The sequence below is a fragment of the Netta rufina genome (assembly GCF_964035555.1).
Source record: "Netta rufina genome assembly, chromosome: 9".
Lineage (NCBI taxonomy): Eukaryota > Metazoa > Chordata > Aves > Anseriformes > Anatidae > Netta > Netta rufina.
The window spans coordinates 7,886,251-7,909,849 of NC_140132.1; the positions used below are offsets into that span (position 1 = coordinate 7,886,251).

Consider the following 23,599-nt stretch of genomic DNA (forward strand, 5'->3'; position numbering starts at 1 on the left):
ACTGCTCAGTGTGTTTACCATCAGCAAATTATTCTAGATACAACTCAGTTCTGAAAGCATTTATTTATTAAACAGTCTCTAAAATTTTAATTAGAAATGGAAAGCTTATATTTAAAGGCCACAATCAAGAAATGTGTATTTCAACAGTTATGATTCAGCTTACAACATAACTGGTGAAGGCCAGATCCTCAGCTAGTGTAGTTCCCCCTGCAGTCACTGGAACTGCACTGTGTCAGCTCTGGTGCTTGCCCTTAGTGTTCAAGCTTAATGCACAGGATTTAATCTTTATTCCTTTCTCTTTTCTTTTTTTTTTTTTTCCCCATTTATTTTCTTTCTATTTCTTTTGTAAACAAAGCACAATATTTCCTTTTATAGGAAATTTTATTTATTCCCAAAACACATGACAGTAATTTAAAATATATAAAGCAGAGGTTTTAATTCTAGCTATTTAGAATAAGCTTTATATGCTTAGTAAGCCTGCTCAGCACAAAATAAATGATCCATTTTGGTCTGGGATGTCAGCTTTATGAAGTTTTTAAAAATGGTCTTTTCTCCCTCAAAGGAAGTTGGGAGAATTAATGTTCCTATAACGTTGTAGATTTAGCATTAGGAAGAAAGGCCTGGAAACACTAATATTTATATACGCTCTAAAGCAAAAGACAAAACACTTTATGCACTTATCTGCATTTTTTAAACTTGTGCCTTGCCTGGGGAATTTAATTTATGATTTCAGACTTCCTCAAGTTGTGCCTAGCGAATACACCCTGCTTCCCGTCACAAGCCAAAGATCCAAATGCTGAAACCATCCCTTGGCCAACCAAAGGTCTGAAGGACAGCTCCTGTCCTCGCTGCAACAGCGAACAGCATCTTTTACACGTGCATTTCGCACAGCAAAGCTTAAAATTCACAATCCTATTCTCTCTCTATATATATATTGAGTATAATGTCAAGTAAGAGGAATACTTGTGTTTCAACATTATGATAACTAGGAGATTTGGGGTAGATGACAGAACTGACCGGTGTAATTCTGACACTTTGAGGTGCTGGATTTCACATTGCTGAGAATTAAATGTAATATCCAAATGACCTGAAACTCTCCGGACTCCCCTCTCCTCTAGGATCCCGTTAATGCCTGCTTTACACCGCCGGGGCACTTTGCAGTCATTCAGCAGGCGCTGCCGAGGAAGGAGGCCGTATGGTGCCCCCCCCCCGACCCGAGAAAGCCGAGCCCGGTTACTCAGAAGCCGCCACAGCTCCGAAGCCCGGCCCGGCCCGGCCTGAGGAGCAGGGGCACCCCCGGGGCGCCCCGCGCCCCTCCGCCAGCCCGCCTGGCCGCGCTGCGCTAAGGGGGCAGGGGCAGGGGCTGGGGCTGGGACTGGGGCAGGGGCAGGGGCTGGGGCTGGGGCTGGGGCTGTGTCCGGGGCCGGGTGGGGGCAGTCTCCGGACGCCGCCGCTGTGGGGCCCCGCAGGCGGGGCCGGGAAGGCGGGCGCGCTGCCCGCGGGTGCTGCGGGGGAAGCAGGTACCCGGGACCGGGACCGCACGTGTCTGTGTTTCTGTATGTATAGAGCTATTTCAAGCTAATCAGGGAGTTTGGGCTTTTCTCTTTCTTTTCTTTTCCTTTTTTTTTTTTTTTTTTTTTTAACACTTGCTAGAATGTCAGCGTTAGGACAAGAGGCCGGCCGTGGTGCCATATATGTGTGTGTGTATATTTAGGCTTTGGCTTTGCTGTGTAACCGCTCATCTGTCTCCTCCACGTCAGTTTCAGAGGTCGTTTTCCCCTCTCGTGCAGCAGCTGGTGTTTGGTTTTATAATGATCCCTGGTGCAGGGTTATTCCGGGGTTTCTGCAGGCGCAGGGCTGTGTCCCAGCTGTGTTTGTTCCTTTACGCGCAGTAGCAGTGCAGGCCGTGCTTTGCTCATTCCTCAGGCGTTAGTTTGCTGTTTAAGCCTAGTTACAGAGCTCCACTCTGGCAGTGGATTAGCTGTATGCCTGTAACTGCAGAAATGCAGGCTGTAGAATTGAGCTTAGGTTCAGTAAACTCGTTAGCGCTCAGCTCATCTGTGAGTGTTTGTGAAAGGCACAGGGGTGTGCGAGGGGTGCTGGGGACACAAGAGGTGGGTCCTGTCAAAGGGGAGTTTGAACTATAGCAGGCTCTGCCTTTTTAATGCTGTTGTTTAGTATAGTGCACCACTCTGCAAAACGCTGTAGAAGTCTCTCTGTTCATCAAACATTCCAGGTTTTTCAAAGAAATAAACTAAGAAATTAGCCTTTAAGCTTACAAATATTATGGAGAGCTCAAAAACCATAAGCAGTGTCAGACTGTCTGTCCAGCCTGTGGTTTGTCTTGGATGTCAGAGAGCAGAGACTATTTAGGGAAACTGGCCCAGCTGCTTGTTTCCACTTGTGTTCTCAGCTGCCAGCCCCATTTCATGAGGGAAGCCATACATGCAGGTATCCTCTGTGCTTTTGTCTGGCTTAAAGTTTTTTGTTGCTTTCACCGACTGCTTCCTAGATCTAGTATTGCAGGAAAAAGTTCTGCTTTCAACTTTGTAATGCTCAACTGTGTCCTCCCTCAAGCTCCTCTCCAAGCCAAGCAGCTGCAGGCATCAGTTTGCCTCCCTGGAGCAGCTGTAGCCGCGCTCACTTGATCTGAATTGCCCTTCGTGAGCTGAGACCAGAACACTCCTAGCAATCAAGATGTGGGCCTGGCCAGGTTTTCCTAGTGCTAAAACAATGCCCTGTGATGGTCTCAGTACCTTTCCTCATGATGCCCAGCATTTGTTGGCTTTTTGGCTGCCACTAAAAAACAGAGATGTGGTCAGGATGTTTTCAGGAGGATATAACTGCATGGTTATTAACGCTGACTTCAATGATTCTAAAAATTTACACATAGGGTGATAATTGCTATTATGCAAGGGGATTTTGAAAATCAGTAGTAAGTAGGTAACTCATTTCTATAAAGCTGTTTCAGAATCTTACTTTGTTCTTTGTCTAGATAGAAATCCCTGTATAGATGAAATATTCTTAAGGGCAAGCAAAGCATTTTGGATAATAGGCAAGCCACATACATATTTGTTTAATTTGTTTGAATTTTTGATTGTATAGGATAGAACAAGTAGAAATTCTAAGTTGATTACCTAATACAAAGACAACAAGCTATGTGATCTCCTGTGCCTAGAAACCATTTACTTAAGCAGCCTTATTGCTATGCAAAATCCTCAATGTTACTAGTCAAATTCCTAAGGTAGCATAAGAAATGCATGGAATGCGTTTCATTTTGATGGCTTAAGTGTTGATTGCAGATCGCCTTCATACTGTCAGCTGTGCTCCACTTAGGGACACCTGAATGCTACTGAATTGGAGGTGGGGTGGGATGGGAGCGTTTCATTTCAAACAGCAGCTTTCTGTACTTGGTATTAACTGCAAAATGAGAAAATGTATCATGCTGTTAACAAAGCGAGTAGTTCTGTGTGGTGCAGGAAGATTCCTTCTTGCTGCCCGCAGGTGGTAAGGTAAACTTCGAAGTATAGGTAGAGAGCCTTCAGTTTAGTTCTTCATTTTATTCTAATTCTTTACTTTGATAGAAGATATCTTCCACGTAACTGTAGAGCCACTGAAATGCTCTTTCATAACTCCCCAAACTGTGCTGTGAGTTACTTTCTTCTGATGTACTAGACAGCAAATAGTTATCCCTTTTTGGAACAAGAAAGTGAGCAGTGCAATTATAGATGTTGTTTTAATTTTGGTCTTGCTGGATGTTCTGGAAATCCTGCATTACCTTGTAATCGCAATAAGCAATTATTTCATGGCTGAGTGTTTTACAGTAGTGGATTTAGGGGCTCCATTTATTTCCTGCCTTTTAAAGCCCACTTTTGGTGATTGAACATGCTTTCTTTGCCACTTAAATGTCTACCATTTGTGTGCAGCTTGTATTTTTGTTACTAAATTTGCCTTAGGTCCTGATGAATGTATTTTGCTAACTGTAAGAGAACTCCAGAATGAGTTGATAGGAAAGAAATCATTGGCTTTGCAAAGGGAATTGTTGAAGTCGTATAAGAGTTTGTTGTGACAAACAAGCCAGTGCTTCATCTAAATCAGCAATTTATGCACTTAAAATTAGTCATTCCAGGTCACAGTTCTGCATATATTCTCTTTTTTGGAAATTAATATATTGTTTCTTGTGGATAATTGAATCATACATGTAAATGGAAGGGTGACTGTTGGTTGCATAAAACAGCTGTAGAAGAGGAAAATCAAAACTTATAGGCTAATGTGGTAAGGACAAGGAATGGAAAAGCAGTTGAATGTTAGGTGTTGAGAGATCATTAGGGATTGTTGGATAAGTAACTATAAAGCCCACACTGTACTGAGTACAGGAAGACACCTGGATTCAGTCACAGTCTCTTGAGCTTGTTGAAACACTGCTTAAAGGATGTGCTGCTGCTGTGCAGTGCATGCTGAGATGAGTGCATCCTGCAGTACCCAGCAAGGGCTGAGTGGATGTCGTGGGTAAAGCTGCTCTCTTTTTACTTCTGTTCTGTGTAGTTCTGGGCTAGCGTAGTACTACCGGGTTTGTCAAGTGATTGTACAACCAGGTGCAACAACTGCAGAGCTACGTGTGTAAGCATTGTTGTGTATTGTATGGGCAGTTACAATTAAATGCTTTTTTTAAAAAAAACAAACTTTAACAAATGGGCAGTGTTCCCTGAGAATATAGAGAAAGAGTGTAATAGCAATATGCAGTGGTTTGTCCTTACAAACTTTTTTTTTCTTCTGCTTAAAGAAGAGTAGATAAATCTAACTACGAAAAAATACTTGGTAAAATGCACTGTATGTGCCTTGTAACAATACATGAGCTTGCTGTTGATGTGTGTGAGTGGTCTTTTTTATGGCCATATTCCTGTTTGGGAAATAGGGCACCTATGAATATGAACTGTGCAGTATGAGGGTCTGAATTAAGAATACAGAGAAGAAAGTGTCCTACAGAATCCTATTGTGGGAGCACGTTTACAGACATCTTAATGGCTAAATTCTGAGGACCAAATGCTGCATATCCCTGAGTGTATTCATGGTTATAAACCTGCAAGAATTCACAGGCCTTTTTGTTTTTTTAGGAAAAAAAAAAAAAAAAAAAAAGGACAACTTCTCAGTTATTCTCTATTCTCTAAATTTGGGTCACAGACACACTGCAGTTTTCTTTTATTTTTTTGTCCATGGTTAGCTCTTGGGTTACTACCATTTGCTGGGGAAATTACTGCCTGGATAAGCGTATTTACTTTTTAATGTTGTGGTTGATTTGAATTCCCTGGCACCATCTTGTGGGTGTTGAGATTAATGTTTGTTTTCTTAAGGCTATACTAAGGAATTCTGCTGCCCCAGTTCTTTGCACTTCAAAGCCATTTAAGCAGTCACCAGATTCAATTTTAGCACATATTTTAAACTGGGTGATTCCTGTGATCATTTGATTATTTTTCATGTTTTGTCCACGTGTGCTTTTCACTGAATTTTAGTGCCATTCAGTTCCAGTTTCTTCTTATCAGTGGAGTGGAAATTGGGAATGGAAGTTAAATACAGAACTAATTTTTTCTTTGGAAAAAAATATTAAAAGGGCAGAATGAGGGTAAATCATATTTAAGGTGATTTCAGAGATGTAACTGCACCAAAAAAACCTAATGATTTGCTCTTTCAAACTGAGCTACTAGCTAAAATCTGAGCTAAGAAAGGTATAGATCTATACTTAGAAACTTGTTTTAAAAAGAAAAAGAAAAGGCAGTATTAAAAAGTTTTGTTGGCTTTTCTGTGAATGGGCATTTCCCCACTGATACAGCCTGAAATAAAGCGATTGCAAGAAGAAGGCCTCATACTGTGATGTGGAGGATTCTAATCTCAGGAAAGGAAGAGACAATTTGGCAGTGGCTGCTTTCTCTATTAGCCCCCCAGGCATTTGGGATTCAGGACACGGACTCCCTGCAGTTTTCTGTGAGGTTTCCTGTGCATGGATAGCTTTTTGGTCACTACCATTTGCTGGAGAAATTACTGCATGGACAAAACAGAAGGAAAAATGGCGAGTACCCCAAAATTAAGCCTATCTAAAGCAAAAGAGCTCAATGCACTACTAAAGACAGTATTTGAAATGCTTAGGGCCACTTTTCACAGGTATGTGTAGGGGAAAAAGCTGATTTCTATGTGGCTGTATAATCTGTTGCTTTGGTGGAGCCTGCAACAGGCTTGAAGTTGGTTAGGGTTGCTTATTTTTTTAATCTGATTTAGAAACTGTGGTGAGACTTGCATTTTCTAACTGAAAGTCGGGCTTTAAAAAAAAAAAAAAAAAACAGAGGCACCTTCATCCTTCTGATGTGCTGAATATGATAGAAAATCATGTGTTCTATCATGTACTTTGTTAATGGCTCTACAATGCAAGTTATGAAAGATTTCATGAAATGAAGGAAGAAACCAAGTGCACCTGAGTCATTGGAAATAACAATAATATGATCCATCATGTGGCCCTGAAAAAGCCATTTTAGAGGATTAGAGTGTCATATTAGGCTATGCAGAATATTTATAGCCACCTTATGAAATTCTTCATGGCTTGAGTGAGTAACTTTTTGATAAGTAAATAAAATATCACCCTATGTTGTGCATTTTTCATCTTTTCTTTTACCCAGATATTTACCTGTATATCCCCACCTCCCACTTGAATAATGAACGTAACATAAATATGTCACTGCTGTGGAGGATTGCTTTTAGTAAAAGCACACATTGGGAATGTAGTGACTGGAGTAACTTCTGTTAGAGCAACAGCTTCTTTTAGTAACAGCATGAGAATCTCTGGTATCTGGTCATATTTTTAAGGGATATTTGTGTGCTGTGGTTTGCTATGATTTGGGTCAGCTAGTAAAATATGCTGTTATTTTCTGACCTTGAGAATGTGTCTTACAACCATAATACCCTTGACATCACCTCGTGGAACTCACTGGGCTCAGCTAAATAAATTTCTATGAGGCAATGAGGTGGCCTAGTGAAAGAATGGATTTGTGCAGCTTTAACTTGTTTGAATCTAAATTTCATATAAACTAGTCTAGATTTACCCTCGTGGGAGGAGATAACATTTTTATCCTGTGCTAGAATTTGATTTCTTTCTGCGCTTTTCAGAAATCGTACTCAAGGGTGAGTCTGCATCGCAGTGTGCACGTATGAGTGTCTTGTCCTCCAGTTTACTAATTTAACAGCTCATGAATCAGACTGCACTGCTCAGCACTCCGTTGTGCTCCTGATAATTAATCAGATATGGCTCTAATTACTGACTTTCAGCAGAACTTAACTGTGGTCATCTGTAATGTCATCTATTATTGATGTATTGTAGGAACGTAAGCAGCAGGAAAAGAACTTGCATTAATTTTCTAATGAAAACTATGTGTGTTTTTTTTTCCATCATCATAACCTGTATCATATTGCTTAAGTATGGCTTCCTCATTTAAAGGTATCTGTCCTTTTAAGTATGGCTGCATGGAGCCTTTCTGAGCTGCAGGCAGTACCCCAAGCACATCAGGTAACTGGCTTTGAGCCAGAAGACAGCTGCTTGGCCAAGGCTACCGGTGCACCTTGTCAGGAGCGAGCGTGCCCAGCCCTTGTGCAGAAGTGCTCACCAGAGGGAGCCATGCGCACTTGTTGCATGAAACGTGAACCTGCTGCTACAATTTATCTCCTGCGAGCCCTAGTCTTTAACTCATCCATTTCGTCATCAAAAACAAAAGCTGTAATGCTCTGAGGTGGCGTATCTTCATGCTCTCTGCTCAGAGGTGTGCTTTTACTTGTTGTCGTTATTTGTGAATTTTGAGGACAGACAGCAAAGATGAGAAAAGGTGTTATATTTTGCCCTCATGTCAGGAGGGAACATGCATTGTCACAAGATGTATTGATAAAATGTACTGATTTTATGCAAAAATCAAATGTGGTTGTTTCTTCTAAAAAAAAGCTTTAAAAAGAAGTGAATTACTAAACTCAAATATACAAATTAGTATACTAACTGATAAGAGTGACGAGGCAGAAATGTTAAATGACTTGCCCCCAAGGTTTCTATCGAATGCTTCAAAATGATTTGAAAATAGGTGAGGTCTTACTGTAGGAATGGCATAGGCAATAAAAAAATGGCATATCAGCAAAAAGAAAAAAAAAAATGAAAAGTTTGTTAAAGCAAGAGATACAGATGAAAGGCTGAGATGTAAAAGCTTTTTTTTTTTTTTTTTCTCTTTATCTCCTAATGCACTTTAAGTACTTTCTTTTAGAATTCTAAAATGCGGATTTGTGGAAGATGTTTAACTGTATGTAGCTTGTAAACAAAAGCAGTAGTTTGTCACAGAAGTAGTAATCTCTATGAGGGAGAAGATGTGCAGTAGATCTCTACAAATCAGGTCACTTCAGTTTCGGTATATATGAAGCCAAGTCCAGCCACAGAAATAGTTGAATGTTATTTCCTGTTTCACAGTTGTGGAAGTGGAAGCACAGAGATAAGGACCTGACTTCTAAAACATGCTTAATAATGATTAATATCATTGCTATGTTGCAGCACTCCTAAAATTTGGTTACCTAGGAGGTACTAGAGAGCTTACTTTCTATGTTGCAGCCCTGTTTCAGATGGTGTGCTCTGTCCTTTCTTCCCCTCCCAATCTAAGGGTGTTGTGCGTTTTCCATAATTCTCCTACTCCTTTTGAGGTCAAGGTACATATTTTGACTTAATTGGAATTTCTTTTTACAGCCTTGCCGTGAAAATGAAGCAGTTGATTTACCCATATACACCTTCCTCAAAAGTACTTTGTATTTCAGCTAGACTTGGGAGCAGCAACAGGAGGAAACACTTCAATTTTATGGGGCACCATTAATGGAAGATGCATTATGCAGGGACAATTGCTAGGGAACAAATTCATCCGAGATTATTTATTTAACTAAGTACGTTATTGATGTTACACCTGGGTGACTTTGTGCAAACACATATAGCAACTAATAGGTGCAAATTGGGATTAGCATATTGAAATTGATGCAGGCTTTTACTAACTACTGCTTTCTTGGTCTGAAGGCCATTTGGCAAGGGAAGACAACTTATCAAAGTATTCGGGGCTGGTTTAATGGCTTACTTTTATGGAACACATGGAACAAATATATTCCCCTAGCACGATGTGCACACTCCTTAAATGCCTGTTAACAGCACAGTCACCTACTTCCTTGGTAGTTGCTTGTATTCAGATGGTGAAATTAGTTAAGGGCATGTTGCTTCATGTGTAGGTAAAATGCATGTGACTTTGATTTGAATGGTTGGAGGCATTTGTAACTGTAGGAGCACAGTGGTGCTGCAGCACTTAGTGCAACTGCCACTACATCTCATGAGATGAACAGGTCAGGAGAACGTTATGGTGTTTGGAGTTTTCTTCTCTGATTGATTTCTCAAGGGAGCTTAGCTGAAAAATCAGTTGGTGTGAAGCACTCATTGCTAGCTATAAGGAAGCCAGAAAACGTACTGAGGATTCTACTAATAGAATCCTCTAATACTAATAGATACTAATAGAATAAATGGAGGAAGTGTGAAATGAAATAACTTTTCTTCACTTCTTTAACAATATGCTATACTTAATTTTGCTTGGGGAATTGGTATCTTAAAATATACTCAGGGAGTATGCAGAATCTAAATAGCATTCACTCCAGCTGGAGTCCTTTACCGGAAGTCTTCCTTCTCAATCCAAAAGAGAGGCACACACAAAACACTTCCCTGGGGATGCAGCTTTCCACCCTTCCCAGCTTAAGGTGGTCCCAAACTGATGGACTTCCAAGTGGCAGAGAAAGATTTACCTATTTTGAATAGGAAAGAGAGAGCACTCTCTCTTGAAAGCTTTCTTTGGAACCTTGAAAGCTTTACTGTACCTGCTGAGTAACTTTAGGTTACAGTACATAGGGATACGAGGAATAAAAGTACTGCTGTTTTGATTTTTCTTTATATATTTATATATATGATGTGTACATATAAATAAATATATTCTAGAATGCCTCTTTACTACCTGTTTGCCATTAGTGTATTTTTATTTGATCTTTCTTTTTCCTTTTTTTTTCTTATTTTTAATTTCCATTAGCTGTATGCTCTGCTTATCATTGGGAATTACAGGTTGAAGTCCTTCCCTAGAGGTATAAGTGAGTCAGAACTGCAATCAAACCATCCAAGGCATCTTTTTCAGGTGAGAAATAAAGAAGAATTAAACGTGTATAGAGTTAAAAGTTTCTTTAAAAAATAAATAAATTATAACTTTCAACATGGCAAAGGAAAGCACAGCAAAGGAAGCATAAGCTACATTTCAATAGAACAGAAGAGAGGATGCCAGAGGCCTTGCTGGAGCTGCTGTTGATAGATGTAACTGGGAAGACTGAGTATGTATTGGCCCCCTGAACAAGAGAGTAAGAGGAGTGCTGCCTACAATCTGGATGGAGCTGTATGAATACTACAGATTTTAACTTCTCATGTAATACTGTCCAAGCCTACCTGCAGGGCTGGATGCTGAGCAACATCATTATAGTTATTACTGTAAAAAGTTTCTACTTCCAGGAAATTTAGTCTAGAACTAATTAATTTCTTAGTGAGAGTTCAACATTGACTAATCTGAGGCAACAGAATTCACCCAGCAAAAAGCTGGAACTGTAGGAGAACACTTAAATAGTATGGTAACAACCTGGGTTTCAGTTCATCAGATAGCAATTTTTTTTACCTTTTTCAAGGCAGAAGGATGTTTCCTAATAAAATGAAGATCTGCTTACAGATTTCGTGATACTGAAGAAAATTCTTGAGTTTGCTTTTGTTCTGAATAAAGCAGCTGTAAAGCTTGTATACAGCCCTCATGTATGAGCTTGTTAGTGTCTCTGCAGGGTTAGTGAACCAAAACGGAGGGACAGATTGCTGTGAAATGCGCTTTCCACAGCTACTGCAATTGTAGACCATAAAATTGCTGCTGACTTCGATTGTTATCTCCAGCCAGTGAGTCTTCTCACACCCCTGTATATTTCCCTTAGGCTAGAGGGGGGATCTTACTATGTGTATTCAATGCTAGACAACAAACTCATAGTACGTATGCTTCAAATAATTTTATCTATTAAAAGTTTGCAAACTGCCAACATTTCAAAAGTGGAAATATTAGAACTTGTTGCTGGGTGCACCAAATGCTGTTGAATGGTGCAGTCCAAGTCTTCACAGTTAAATCCTACAGTAAATTCTATAAATGAACTGATGGAATTTGCAAATATGAAACATAAACTGGGCTTTATTTTAACCATTATTGTGAAATTGTTCTAAGGAAGTAAAGGGAAAAAATACGTAGGGGGGAACATAAGGACTCAGACCAGTGAGTGGTGGGCTCTGAGCTCCGGTGCTTTGGTAGGCTGCAGCTCTGGAACAGAACTGTGCTGCGCAGGGCACAGAGTCCGTACCAGGTTTGGTCTGTTTCGGGCCAGGGCTGGGTTCTGATGTTTGGCATGCAGTAGTTTTCTGTGCTGTACATGGGTGTGAGCATTGTCGGGATAATTTCAAGTGCCAAGAAGACAGCCCATCTAAAAACCCTGATCACAGACATATGTAGGACACAACTGTTTGAATCATGCCTGGTATATTTTGGACCAATGGTAAAAGAGTTATGCCAATAAGGAGCACCAAGCACAGTAACTAACTCAACCCAGTTCCTACTGCAGCAAGGCTCCTAACAGCATCGCTCCCCACCTGTTATTCCTATATCCATAGCTTTTTAATGTCCCCTGTGTTTTCTTGTAACAGCCATAGTTTCTCTTCCCTGCTGTTCCCTATCCACCATCACTTGCTCTGCCATCCAATGAAGAAACTGAGGAGGCAGTTGCTGACAGTGTTCAAAGTATGTGCAGACTGGCTGCCTGGCCACCAGCCACTGCCTGCCTGCCTCTGAGGAAGCCAGACCTGTAGGTTTTGGTGTTACATGTGGGTTTTCGCCATATGCTGCACAGGTCCCATTTAAGAACTTAATTAAAGGAAAAAAAAAAGTGCTTTTGACAGGCCTGCAGGTTCTAAAGTTATTAATAGGGGGCTGACAGAAAGACAGCATGAAGATGTTTTCTGGTAAGAGCAGATTAAAAATAAAAACTCAAAACTCTGACAGTTTTGTATAAATGACTACATGAATTTCTAGAAACGGTTTCTAGCTATTTATGTATATAGGGAAAAAACCTGTTGATGATCTCCTAACTAGTATAAAAGAATGTGTGCTTCCGAGCTAATACTTTGTGTGTTGTAATGATGCAGCAAACCTGAACTTTTGATACTTTCCCAATGCCTCAAGAATACATGGTTCTGAGAACAGCACCGCTTTCATTTTGAGGGACAATGGGAAGACTGCTCTTTTGTCAAGTTTGTCTTTTTTCATCTTTTTTTTTTTTTTTTTTTTCCTTTAGGCTGGAATTGTAGTTTTGATGTCAATGAAGAGCAGGATACCTCTCATTCTTCTAGCTTGTGGCTCCTTTAACCCCATCACAAATATGCATATGCGTTTATTTGAGCTGGCTAGAGATCATCTGCACCAAACAGGTCAGTAAGGGTTTGTTAGGACCACACATACGTGGTGTTTTCCTGGGAAAAGGAAGACACTTCTAACACTTGTTATAGCTAAGCTGTCACTTCACAGTTGGCTTAACTTTATTATTTTTTATTTGATGACTTGATATGAAGCTTTTGTGGAATGTTCAATATAGAAATTCTAGCATTACCTCTTCCTTTGACTTACTGCATTAAAAAAGGTATCACGAGTGTCTGTGCAACTGAACTGAGAACTTTATCAGCAGTTTTAGAATCCTATGCACGGAATAGACTGAATCTTGTGAGAGACCTTCAATAGTTTTCAAACTGAAAAGAAACATTTATGTTCAGATTTCATTCTTTATGATATGTTGTATTTTAATATGAAGAAGTGTTACAGCTAGCAGCTTTGACAACTGGAGAAAAGATGAAATGTTAATTATTCATTATCCATCTTCAGTAAGAGGTACAACTTATCTCCCCCAGCAAAATAACTTCTTCAGAAAAGTGATCATAAAAGCTAGATGTCAGCAGGCTAGAAAGTTTCAGCAACAAAGGAGAAAGCTGGGTAATACCAAAAACTTAAGCAAGACTGAGAAAAGCTTTGGAGGAGCATTGTGCTCTAAGCTTGATAACTGCTTAGTTGCTGAGGCTTTTATCTTCCTTCTGGCTGCTAAAATGTACACATACCTCTGGAAGAGGTTGGAAGGGAATCACAGCTTACTGGAACTTGACGGGGATGTTGCTAGGGGGGTTGTGCAATAGGAACAAGCATAAAAATTTATTTGGTTCTTAAATGTGGATGGGGTGGGTGCAGGAGGGAATCTGGTAAACCGTCTGGTATAGCTGTGCGGTAAGAGCTGCAGCTACGTACTCACCATATAGTGTGAGAGTTGTTTGCTTTTTCATGAGAAGAATTGTACAACTGGCTCTGAGAGCTGCTTTTATGGTTTTGTGTTTTGCTGACATAGTAAAATGATACTGTTTCTCCTGGAGGACTAGAAATAAAGGGTTAAGGGACTTGCATGAGCTTTTCTTATTGTAATTTTTAACTCCTTTGGGTTCCCAGGTGTACAAAGAGTAGAAAGGCAATGTGAGACCAACTGGTAATTTTCTTACATCATGTGTTACGATCAAGTAACTTATTTCTTTACCTTGAAAGAAGGGTTGATTTGGGAAATGAATTATGATTCTGCCTAAATTGCAATTATGCCCTGATCTGTGCCAGGGTCTCTGTAACAAGGCTCCAACCTTTACTCAGAGCAATTTATTTAAACAGGTCTAGTGAAAATCATATTAAAAATAAAATTTTGAATGGCTGAAATGAAATTTGTGCCTTACATCGTGACTAACGTCAGTCCTTTGTTCTGGATAGGGTACGACTTGCATTTTGACTTCTTAGTTCAATGTACAGGGATTTCCTGGTATAAGTACTTCTTACAGTGAAGAAAGTGAAATTTAATTACATCTGGGTTGCCTACAGTGTAATCCTTGCACCTTTTGAATGTTTAACCCAGTAGGTATGCAAAGTAAGAATCCTCAATTAGCTTGTGGGAGCTTTAGTTATCTCAAGCAGAGGTAACTTCATATAAAGTAACTATAAACGTGGGTATATGTGTATGCATGTGGTCTTGCTAGCTATGGTGAGGGCAATTTTTCAAACAGAAAAGGTTTGCAACGTGTTATAAAAATACCTGTGTTATGGTAGAACCATTTCTGCCCAGAAACTTCATTGATCATTCTCTCATGGTTCCTGTCTTGTTTCTGTGCCAGTAGTGACCCAGGGAAGAAGAGAAGAAACTGGAGGCTTTTGCTCAGAAGGAGCCCTAGTTGCAGGCTGGAAGCTGATAGTGGGGCTGGGAGGCAGTGGTTATATACCTCTAGAGCTTGCTTGTAGAAGTGAGGCAGTGGTCTGCCATGTTTGTGTTGACTCCCTTCAGTCACAACAAATACTGAATGCTTGAAAAAGTAGCTAGCATGAGTGCAAAATAATCTAGCATGAGAAGCAATGTTGCCAAGGCTGGAGAAATTACTTCCTGCTGGTCCTAGTTCCGTGTTTCTATCGCACTGTTAATCAGGCAGAATTGATGAGTTTTTCAATAGCTTGGCTGGACTTGACTTCCCAGTCAAGTTTTACTGTTACAAATGACATGACTGCCCCAGTGTGCATCCTGACTGACAACTCCAGTCATTCTCTCTGCCAGCTTTTTGCCCATCATTTCATTTTCAAATGCTGTCTAATCTTCTTTTATGGAGTTTGATACTTCAAGCACCATCTGCAGTTTCATTGCCACAAGTCAAGTAATTCAACCTTCTTTTGTTAATATCAGTCACCAAATCTTGTAATGCCACCTTCTAAATACAACAGACATGTCTACACGTGACAGAACAACTTAGTTTATCTGAATTTTGTTTCAAGTCCTATCAATTTGAGTCCTCACACGTAACTAGAACTTCCTCAGATTTGATTCCTTGTTCTAAGATATTCTTGAAATTTGAAATGATTTTGCCAAATACCTTTTCATTCATGATACCTAATGTCAGATGGTTTTTTTCTTTGGTGGTGTTTCTTAAATGTGACCATTAAGTCCAAAGTGATAGAATCAGCCTGTGTAAGATGTTCAGAATGTTGTTTGCCAAATATTGCCAGCGGAGGATGCTTACATCACCAAGATAAGACCAGAAGGGATGCAGGGTAAGGGAGAGGGTGTGAAAGACAAGATGTTTCTGGCTGTGACAAAACAGATTCAAGGAGGAGGAGAAAGAAAATCAGTTACTATCTTATGAGAAGGTGGGGAAAAAATGTGAGACATTGGTTGTCAGATGCAGTTCTGGGCAATGCAACTGAGAAATCCAAGGAGTCACCAGCAAGTCCTGGGAATTCAGAAGCTTATGTTCAACCCGATACTGTCAAAAAAAGAATGAGATCAGATTATAACTGCAGCATGTCAACTGGAAGTCAATGTGTTCATGCTATTTTCTTGCAACAATTCTGATAACCAGAATTTTAACGCAACACAAAAGAAGGCTTTGATTCTGCTGCTTGTGTAGTGTGTATAGCAACACAGTTATGATTGGTCTAGGATCAGATCTGCAATAGTTACCCATTGTCAATATTTATTGTACATGCAGACATTAGTTAGGATTAACTGAATGTGAATTAAAGGAAACAAATCTTTAATTTTCTGTGTTTTCATTTAAAGGCTTACAGCAGTACTTGCTTAAATAGAGCAGTACTTTAATTATACTAGGCTGTATCCTTGAAAGATACATGGGGAGATGTGCGCGTGGCTTAGCATCCAGAAGGAATTAAAACTACTTTGCAGAGATGCAAATCAAAGTATAAATCTTAAGACATCTCAAGATAAACTGCATCTCTACGTAAGAAGCTTCCATTACATAAAACTCAATTTTCTCAGTCCTTATTAGTGAACACAGTTAGCTCCTAATCTTTTACTGAGTTTAGGAAATTCAGGATAGGGTGTCCTGTGAGCAGAGTACTGTAACATGTTAATATTCATCCTGTTACTCTCACGATGCTGGCTTTCTTCTTCCCTTCTGTAGGAAATGCTCATTTGCATAGCTGTCAAGATAGGGTCGGTGTTTTTTTTTGTTGTTGTTTTTTTTTTTTTGACAAATCCAATGAACTCTAAGAGAAGTGATATTTTGAGGTCTTAGTAAGAAATGTTTATTCTAGATGTGATATGTGGAGATCATACAGTGTTTGAGGACTGATCGTTGTGCATCCCCAGGACCTCTTCTCCAGCAGAGGAGTAACTGAAGCCACAACTTATTTGAGAGTGGCTGGTGGCTGTCTGACTGCAGAGGTAAATCTGCATCTTCAGGCCCTGTAGTTTGCTCAGCCAGGTGGATATGATTTATGTTTGTCTAGGTACTTATATGGCATCTGTCACTACAATCTTTGCACACCTCATCTATTTCAGTGAATGCATCTTTCAAGTACTCTGAAGTGGTGAAGGTAAAGCCATCCATCCTATGAAGAGCTATTGCAAAAGATTGTCCATTACTGTTCTGATATATTTGTTGTTTGCTTTGACTTTCAATGCAATGGCAGCTAAATTGTTTACCCTTTGGTTTTCCTTCTGCTGAATCCTCACAGGAGGTGACTGAACATAAAGTAAAAAGTCTTGCCCATTTTCTTTTCTTTTTTCATGCTTGACAATCTCTGCATACATATCATGGGAAGGTAAGCATAGGATGGTATCCTTTCCATGTCTTATTTGTAAGCAGTTTTGAACAATTCAGGTATTTGGGATTTCTTGTATCTAGGCATATGGTGCTTTCTTTTTGTTTTCCTACCCTTCACGGCTTCAAAACAGTTATCTATAAATAAAGTTAATATCTTGATTTAAATGGAACAATAAAAAAGTCTTGTATCTGTTTTCCTAACATTAACAGGCTGAGAGTTCTGGGAGGATAACTGCTGATCTCTTGTGGGTTCAGGGGAAACCATTCCTGTTACTTTCATTCAGATTTTTTTATGTGATTTTAATTTATGTGTAGTCACAGAGGGCAGATTAAAGAAATAATCCAATGGACCATATTTTGAAATACAAGTGTGAGAGTTTTTGTTTTTTTTTTTCATTAAAGAAATGTAAGCTTATTTTAATGTAAACTATTGGTGCATCTTGGAAAGTTAAAATGTGAGACTACTGTAAATATTTTCAATGCTTCACTTCTGATAGCAAGTTTTACATCCTTTTACAATGTTTTGAAATAGCTGCCACTTCTTGTCACAAAGCAGGACTGATTTAGTAATCAGTGATTTTCTTTGTTTATGTATTTAATGTTGTGTATGTACTGTGCAGTAAAATTCGAACTGCTTATCAGACTCATTTTGTTCTTAGATACGTGGGTAACCTTAAGCCCTTAGAATAGGATTAATGAAGCAGATAAAATGCTTGTTCCTGGACAAACCTTCTAAAACCCAGTCCAAAGATTTGCAACCCTGTGTCCTGCAATTGTTCACAATCTCTCTGAATATCAGTCTCCATTGATTCCATAGTGAATTGGCTAAACCCACTTTCTAGTGAAAACTGGGAATGGTTGGCCTCATTCCAAGGGAATTTACAGTACAAATAATCACATTACTAACCTTATACAGGCAGTTCTAAACCATCTTTCACGACATGTGCTGTTAAATAATGGTAGGAGGTAGAGAATACTGCATTGTTCCATCAGGCAAGGCATTTTGAAATTGGTAGAGCCTGGGAATGCTCAGGTTCTTCTGAGCTTGTCAGCTCCATGCAGCTGCTCACCTTTCCAGATGTATCTGTAACGATCTGTGACCAAGGAGCATTGGTTCTGTCACCCACCCAGGCTGAGTCCTGCCCTTTGCACCGGTGGACAACACCAGTCAGATCAGTCTCTTCAGTGTTGAAGAGAAAACTGGGGCAGTTTCCAAGGAATGTGGGGGTAAGAAAATAAAAAGTTAAAGCCCAGGGAATTTGGTTTGGCTTATGCTTGCAGACTTTGAATACAGGACAGAAGCCTTGGATAGCTGAATTAAAAGCTGTTATCTTAAGACTATTTTTTCTTCCTGTACTTAGAGCTATATGGTCCTTAATATCTGTTATTTACAGGAAGGGAAAATGCATGTGTTTCTAGGCTTTAATTTGTGATTGTGTTTTAAAAGTGTCATAGAAGCTACCAGCAAGTCTTTTTTTAAAAAACAAACAAAAAAACCAACTTACTATAAAGTGTAAACTGGGAGGGGCAAATACTGAACGATAAGGAATTTAATTGTAACCTACAGATGAGATTGGCATTAGTTGAAATAATTTTATGTAAGCCTACATCAGCAAAACTTCTAAAGCTTTATAGTTTTAACAAGAACATTAAAATAAGAGTGTTGGTTCATCTGTTCTTTTCACTCATGTGGAAGCATAAAGTCTTAACGTGTAATAAACTTTGCATGGAACATGCATCTTTTGTTGGTGTTGTTCCTTACAATTGTTACATGTTGGTACTGCCTGTTTATAGTGTCATACTGTAAATCTAAACTCTTAACTAGAAAACTTGGGGTAGTTAATTTGGTGTAACAAATCAGGCAGATAAATAAATTGGTCTAATGCTTATGCAAAAGAGGCCTAATGTTTTTCAGTCAGTATTCAGCAGGGAGTAAAAGTTTCTGGAAACTGTTAAAATAGTACTGCCTCATAGTACTTATTAAATAGGATTCTGGAAGAAGGAATAAATTAAAACAATACTCAAGCACGAAGTCCTATTGCAACCTGCTCTGGAGATGACAGAAGGGAGAACAGTGTTGGGGTCATTCCTGCTCACTGAGTAGGATAACGCTACATCTGCAGAGATTCCCTGTCTGTCATGGATTTTCCTGTGACACTGAAAGATGGATAATGATACAGTTTTGTAGTCCATCCTCAAAAAAATGTTTACCTATATCCATTTAGCAAAGAAACATCCATAAATGACCTCTTCTGAAAAAGAGAATAACAAATAAAAATGTATGGGAAGCAAATAACAAATGTGCTCAACTCTGATAATAGGATAAAAAGGACCAAAAGTACTTTAAGGATTAGAAGAAATACAAACATATACAACAAAAATATCTGAAGTCTTTACAAGCTCATCCTTGAAAGAACAAAAAAGGGGAAAAAATCTAGTGATATATAGAGCCCAAAGAACTAAGGTTATTGAACCCTAGAATAAGAAACAAATTCTTCTTGTCTAGCTTGTTTTTTGTAGTTAAAACAACATTTTAAACAAAATACAATTCAAAAATAGTTTAGAGTTATTACCCAACAGGACAAGCAACAACAGATTTCATGATGACAACAAACAGCATTCCAAAGAAGCAGAATGGGAAGGCAATTCTGAAGCAAGAAAGGCTTGAAACTACCTATAATTTATGGAGTAAGAAAGAAAATACCAGAGGAAATCTAAAATAAATTTTAAATAATAACAATAATTTAAAAAGAAAAAGGAGTTTAATGATTTCCTCTTTGCTTTCCTACCAGGATTGAAGGATGTATTTGAGCATGTGAACTTCTGAATTACAGAAGAGGACAGAAGTTGTTTAGAGCCAGTAATAAAATATTCTCTTGTATTTTGAGCTATAAACTCATATTTTTAGGTTGTAGCTTCTTATGTGCATTATGGTTGTGTAGTGCTAGGTTGCCCAGTGGTTGTGAATCACCTCAAACTGTTACGGCATTTGATTTTCCGTATCTTCAGTGTTAGCAATGATTCTTTCAGTTGATTTCATTTCTACTTTAGAACAGGAAGATACGACATTGGAGGCTCTCATCTCATCCAATTTATTCAGCTGTAGGCCAAACTTGAGACTGAAATGTTTACAGCTCTCAAGAATATGGCAGAACTTACTCATTCTTAGCTAGCATGATGATGCAATTTTAGTTTTTACGTTTAATACATCTGTTTGAAATACAAGGGAACAATTTTTCTATGTACAAACTGACCAGTAAGGAACTGAAATGTAGAAGAGAAAGTTGTTGTATAAGAAAAAAACATTAATGAGGGTAACTAATGAATTCATAGTGTAATTGCTTTCCCCGTCAACTGAGAATTTACAATATCATTGTATCTTATCAAAGTGTCAGAGAATGGTGGTTGTTCATATGTCAAGAGGAAATATTTCCAATTCCAGGTCAACAGATGGATTTAATTATATACACGTCTTTGCATGTTCCTGGGAAATCATATCTTGCGCTATTGACCATTTTGCCTATGCTGAGAATGTTTTAAAAACAGAGGATAGGTTGGGTTGACATTTGCACGGGAGATAGGCCTGTAAATAGCATTGAAATTTAATGCTGTTTTTTTAAACTTCACCTCCCTGACATAATTTTGAAAATTTACTTCTGTTATATCAAAATAATTGTTACATTACTAAATTGCTATTTTAAATTATTAAACTGTCATGTGCTAATATCAGAAATTATGAGTCCAAGGCCAGTTGTCCAATTATGAAATTATGAGTCCAAGTTCAATTTTCATTACAAAGCTCTGGAGGGAACTTGCTGCATTCTGTGAGTTTTTTTGTTGAAACAATTGAATTTAAAAAAATATATATTTTTTTTAGTCATCAGTATCATATTTATCATAGTTATTTAAAATGCATGTGTTAGACTAGATTTTTTTTTTCATTTTTGTTTATTTGAAACACCTTTGCACTCAGTTTGAGGGATGCAACTCATATCAGTGCTTTATTTCTCAGACTTATTAAAATGAGTATTACATTTTTATCTAGTTCTGTTTCCTGATATGAAACCAAAACTGCTAATTCTAACAAAAATAGCTCATATGTAATGTCAACATTACAAGAGTAGAAAGATATGGGCATATTTTTCAAATTTAATTAACGTGATCAGGCAGATAGAAGGGGTGCTTAATGGCAGCTCAGCTGATGTTTTGACCATAGTTTCGTAAGTCTAATTTTAGACTCCATTACCCATCTTTGTTCTTGAATCATCTTAATTTGTCAGACTTGCATTAATCACAGCCACAATAACATGCTATATTTCTTGCTTTAGCACAATAAGAAGCACACTGATTCTGATAAATAACAAGCATGAGACACTTGAGAACAACCCAGTGGTCAGTTAAGTCATCCATTATTCTGGCTGTCTAAAAGCTGTACTGATACAATTATTGGAATATAAAATTTCATTATATCTAGCAATTTTGATAGCTTGCGTCATAAATTATAAATATCTTGAAAATTGCATGTTTATCCAGATCTTGTTTTTTGAATCATCTAATGATACAAACATATTGATAGTATTCATGAGTGGTTCAGAGTAACAGGAAGGTTGCTTTTCAATTCTTTTAAATTATTATTGTTAAAAATATTACCTAGATGAAAGTGTTACTAAGTGGATTGTGGCTTTCCATAACTTTGAAGTTTACTGTACTTTTAGCAGGAGGCTGGACTAGATAGCTCCCAGTATTCTATCTACCTTAAATTTTGAAGATCCTATGAATATGACTATTTTCTTTTTCCTTCTGAAAGGAAGATACCAAGTGATAGAAGGCATAATGTCTCCTGTCAATGATGACTACAGAAAGAAAGGCTTGGTTCCAGCAAGGCACCGGGTAGCAATGGCAAAACTAGCACTGGAGACATCTGACTGGATTCGAGTTGATCCATGGGAGAGCGAGCAGGAGACGTGGACAGAGACAGTAAAAGTGTTAAGGTAATTACATTGCTTTTTCTTTCTTTATGAAGTTACTGACTGCCAGAAATTTGTTAGGCTGATGGATCAGTGCGCAGAACTCACTCTGGTAAAACACCCAAGCAAAGCATGTCTGTTTATGGCATCTTCTCCTACGAGATAAAGTATTATATCTGTGACGATAGAAATTCATGTCGCTGTCCTCTGAGAAATGTTATGTAATCAGCATTTCCATATCTGGAGTCTTTCATTTCCCAGTGCAAAGCAGAAAGGCTTCCCCCAAACCTGTGTATTGGTACCGCGCTGCATAGTGATGTGCTTGTGCCATGTAAGTCACTAGGTGCCATGTGGAAAGCCTCTTTGACAACAATGCGCCCTGGAAAGCCATAGTCATTGAAAGAGTTGGGCAGCAAAGGTCTTGGCTCTCTTGTTATTTCTCTAGTTTTTAAGTCACTAAGCAGGTAATAGATCTCAATCAGAAACTAACAGAGTTCAAAACAGCTCTATTTGTCAGGAGCACACTTATTCTAGATCAGCTATGTTGGCAGTATTATACCTGCAGGTTTATCTATTCGCACTTCCTTGAAAAGCTTTTTTTGTATTAACTCTAATGGCAAGTTAAACCCAAGCCTATAATTGCTGAGGTTCTCCACAAAATCACCGAGTTTGCTGTTATTGTGCTAGAAGGAAAAATAAAACAATGTCTAAAGCCTGCCTAGAAATGCAACTTTTCCTCATATGCTTGCCGTTGATAACAAATGCAGTACAGTGCAAGGTATAAAAACACAAACTTCTTGTGCTGAGCACCTTCTGGAAACATAGGGACTACAAAAGTCTACAGGCACCGTTAAAGTGAAAGACTTTTTGGATGTCTTTCAAAAAAGAAAGTGTGCTGTAAGAAGTATTAATTATTTCTTATTCCTGCTCAGATTTTCTAACTTTCTAACTGAAAGCAGTTGTTTGTATAGCTGAAGGCTTTAGCATGTGCCTTCCAACAACTGCCCAGAAAGCTCTTACGGCTTTAGGTGAAAGCCATTATTTAAAAAAAAAAAAAAAAAGACGTGTTATTTCACAGAAGCATGCATAAGAACACCTTGTGTACTTGCAAAACACATGCAGTGCACAAAACAGCTAGTGCAGCCTTTTAGTTCAGCTTTTTCTTGGTTCACTGGGTGGACATAAACATCCAGTTGCTTCTTTCCCTTCCCTCTAGCCAGCAGAATAGGAGTAAAGTGTGGTGAGGGGACTCAGGACACCCTGCTAGCATGTCTTATGCTGTTTTGTCTAATCACATTGGTAAATGGTATGCACCAGTGAAGGAAATCACCAACAGTTCTGTCCTGCAACGTTAGCTGGGTATGGGATTTCTCCTCCAAACTTTAGCTTTGTAAAACTAAATCCTTGCAGAGAAGGAGCCACAAATCCTACTGATCAGGTGATCCTACTTACAAAGACTTTGATCTTGCACAGCTCCAACTGAATTGAATACTACTTGCAAGATTGGGTTTGTAGATTGTAAAGTTAGGATAAAATGTACTGCATATAAAAATTAGGATAAGAGGTACTGTAAATAAAACCTCTATGCATAACGTTTTCCTTAGGAAATATAAGTATCGACGTGGCATGAGCAGCCAAATTGCCTTTCTGCCTAGAAAGTAAGCCACTAGCTTCATAAAAAAATTGACAAAATGTTGAAATGTATGCCTATGAAGGAGAGAAATTACTTTGAAGCGTTTTTTTTCCAAACAATGACCTATATTAATGATTTGAACCAATGCCATAACTTAATGCTGAACCCTGTCCCTTGAAAGGGGAAGCAGCATCTTCATGAAATGGCACAGGTTAGTGCTTT

General features: G+C 38.6%; 1 protein-coding gene across 2 annotated transcripts in view; it reads left to right on the plus strand.

Annotated features, from left to right (window-relative positions):
* The first annotated feature begins 1,484 nt into the window (after nt 1-1,484).
* NMNAT3 (nicotinamide nucleotide adenylyltransferase 3) overlaps nt 1,485-23,599 on the plus strand; it is a 28,115-nt gene continuing 6,000 nt past the window's right edge. Inside the window, exons 1-4 of one of the 2 annotated variants that reach the window (XM_084291842.1) lie at nt 1,485-1,556; nt 10,119-10,220; nt 12,448-12,580; nt 21,585-21,768. In XM_084291842.1, the coding sequence (XP_084147968.1) occupies nt 12,466-12,580; nt 21,585-21,768 (299 nt within the window). In that variant the 5' untranslated portion in view covers nt 1,485-1,556; nt 10,119-10,220; nt 12,448-12,465. Of the gene's footprint in view, nt 1,557-10,118; nt 10,221-12,447; nt 12,581-21,584; nt 21,769-23,599 lie in introns of those variants that run through there. The other variant, XM_084291843.1, reaches the window with a different exon arrangement.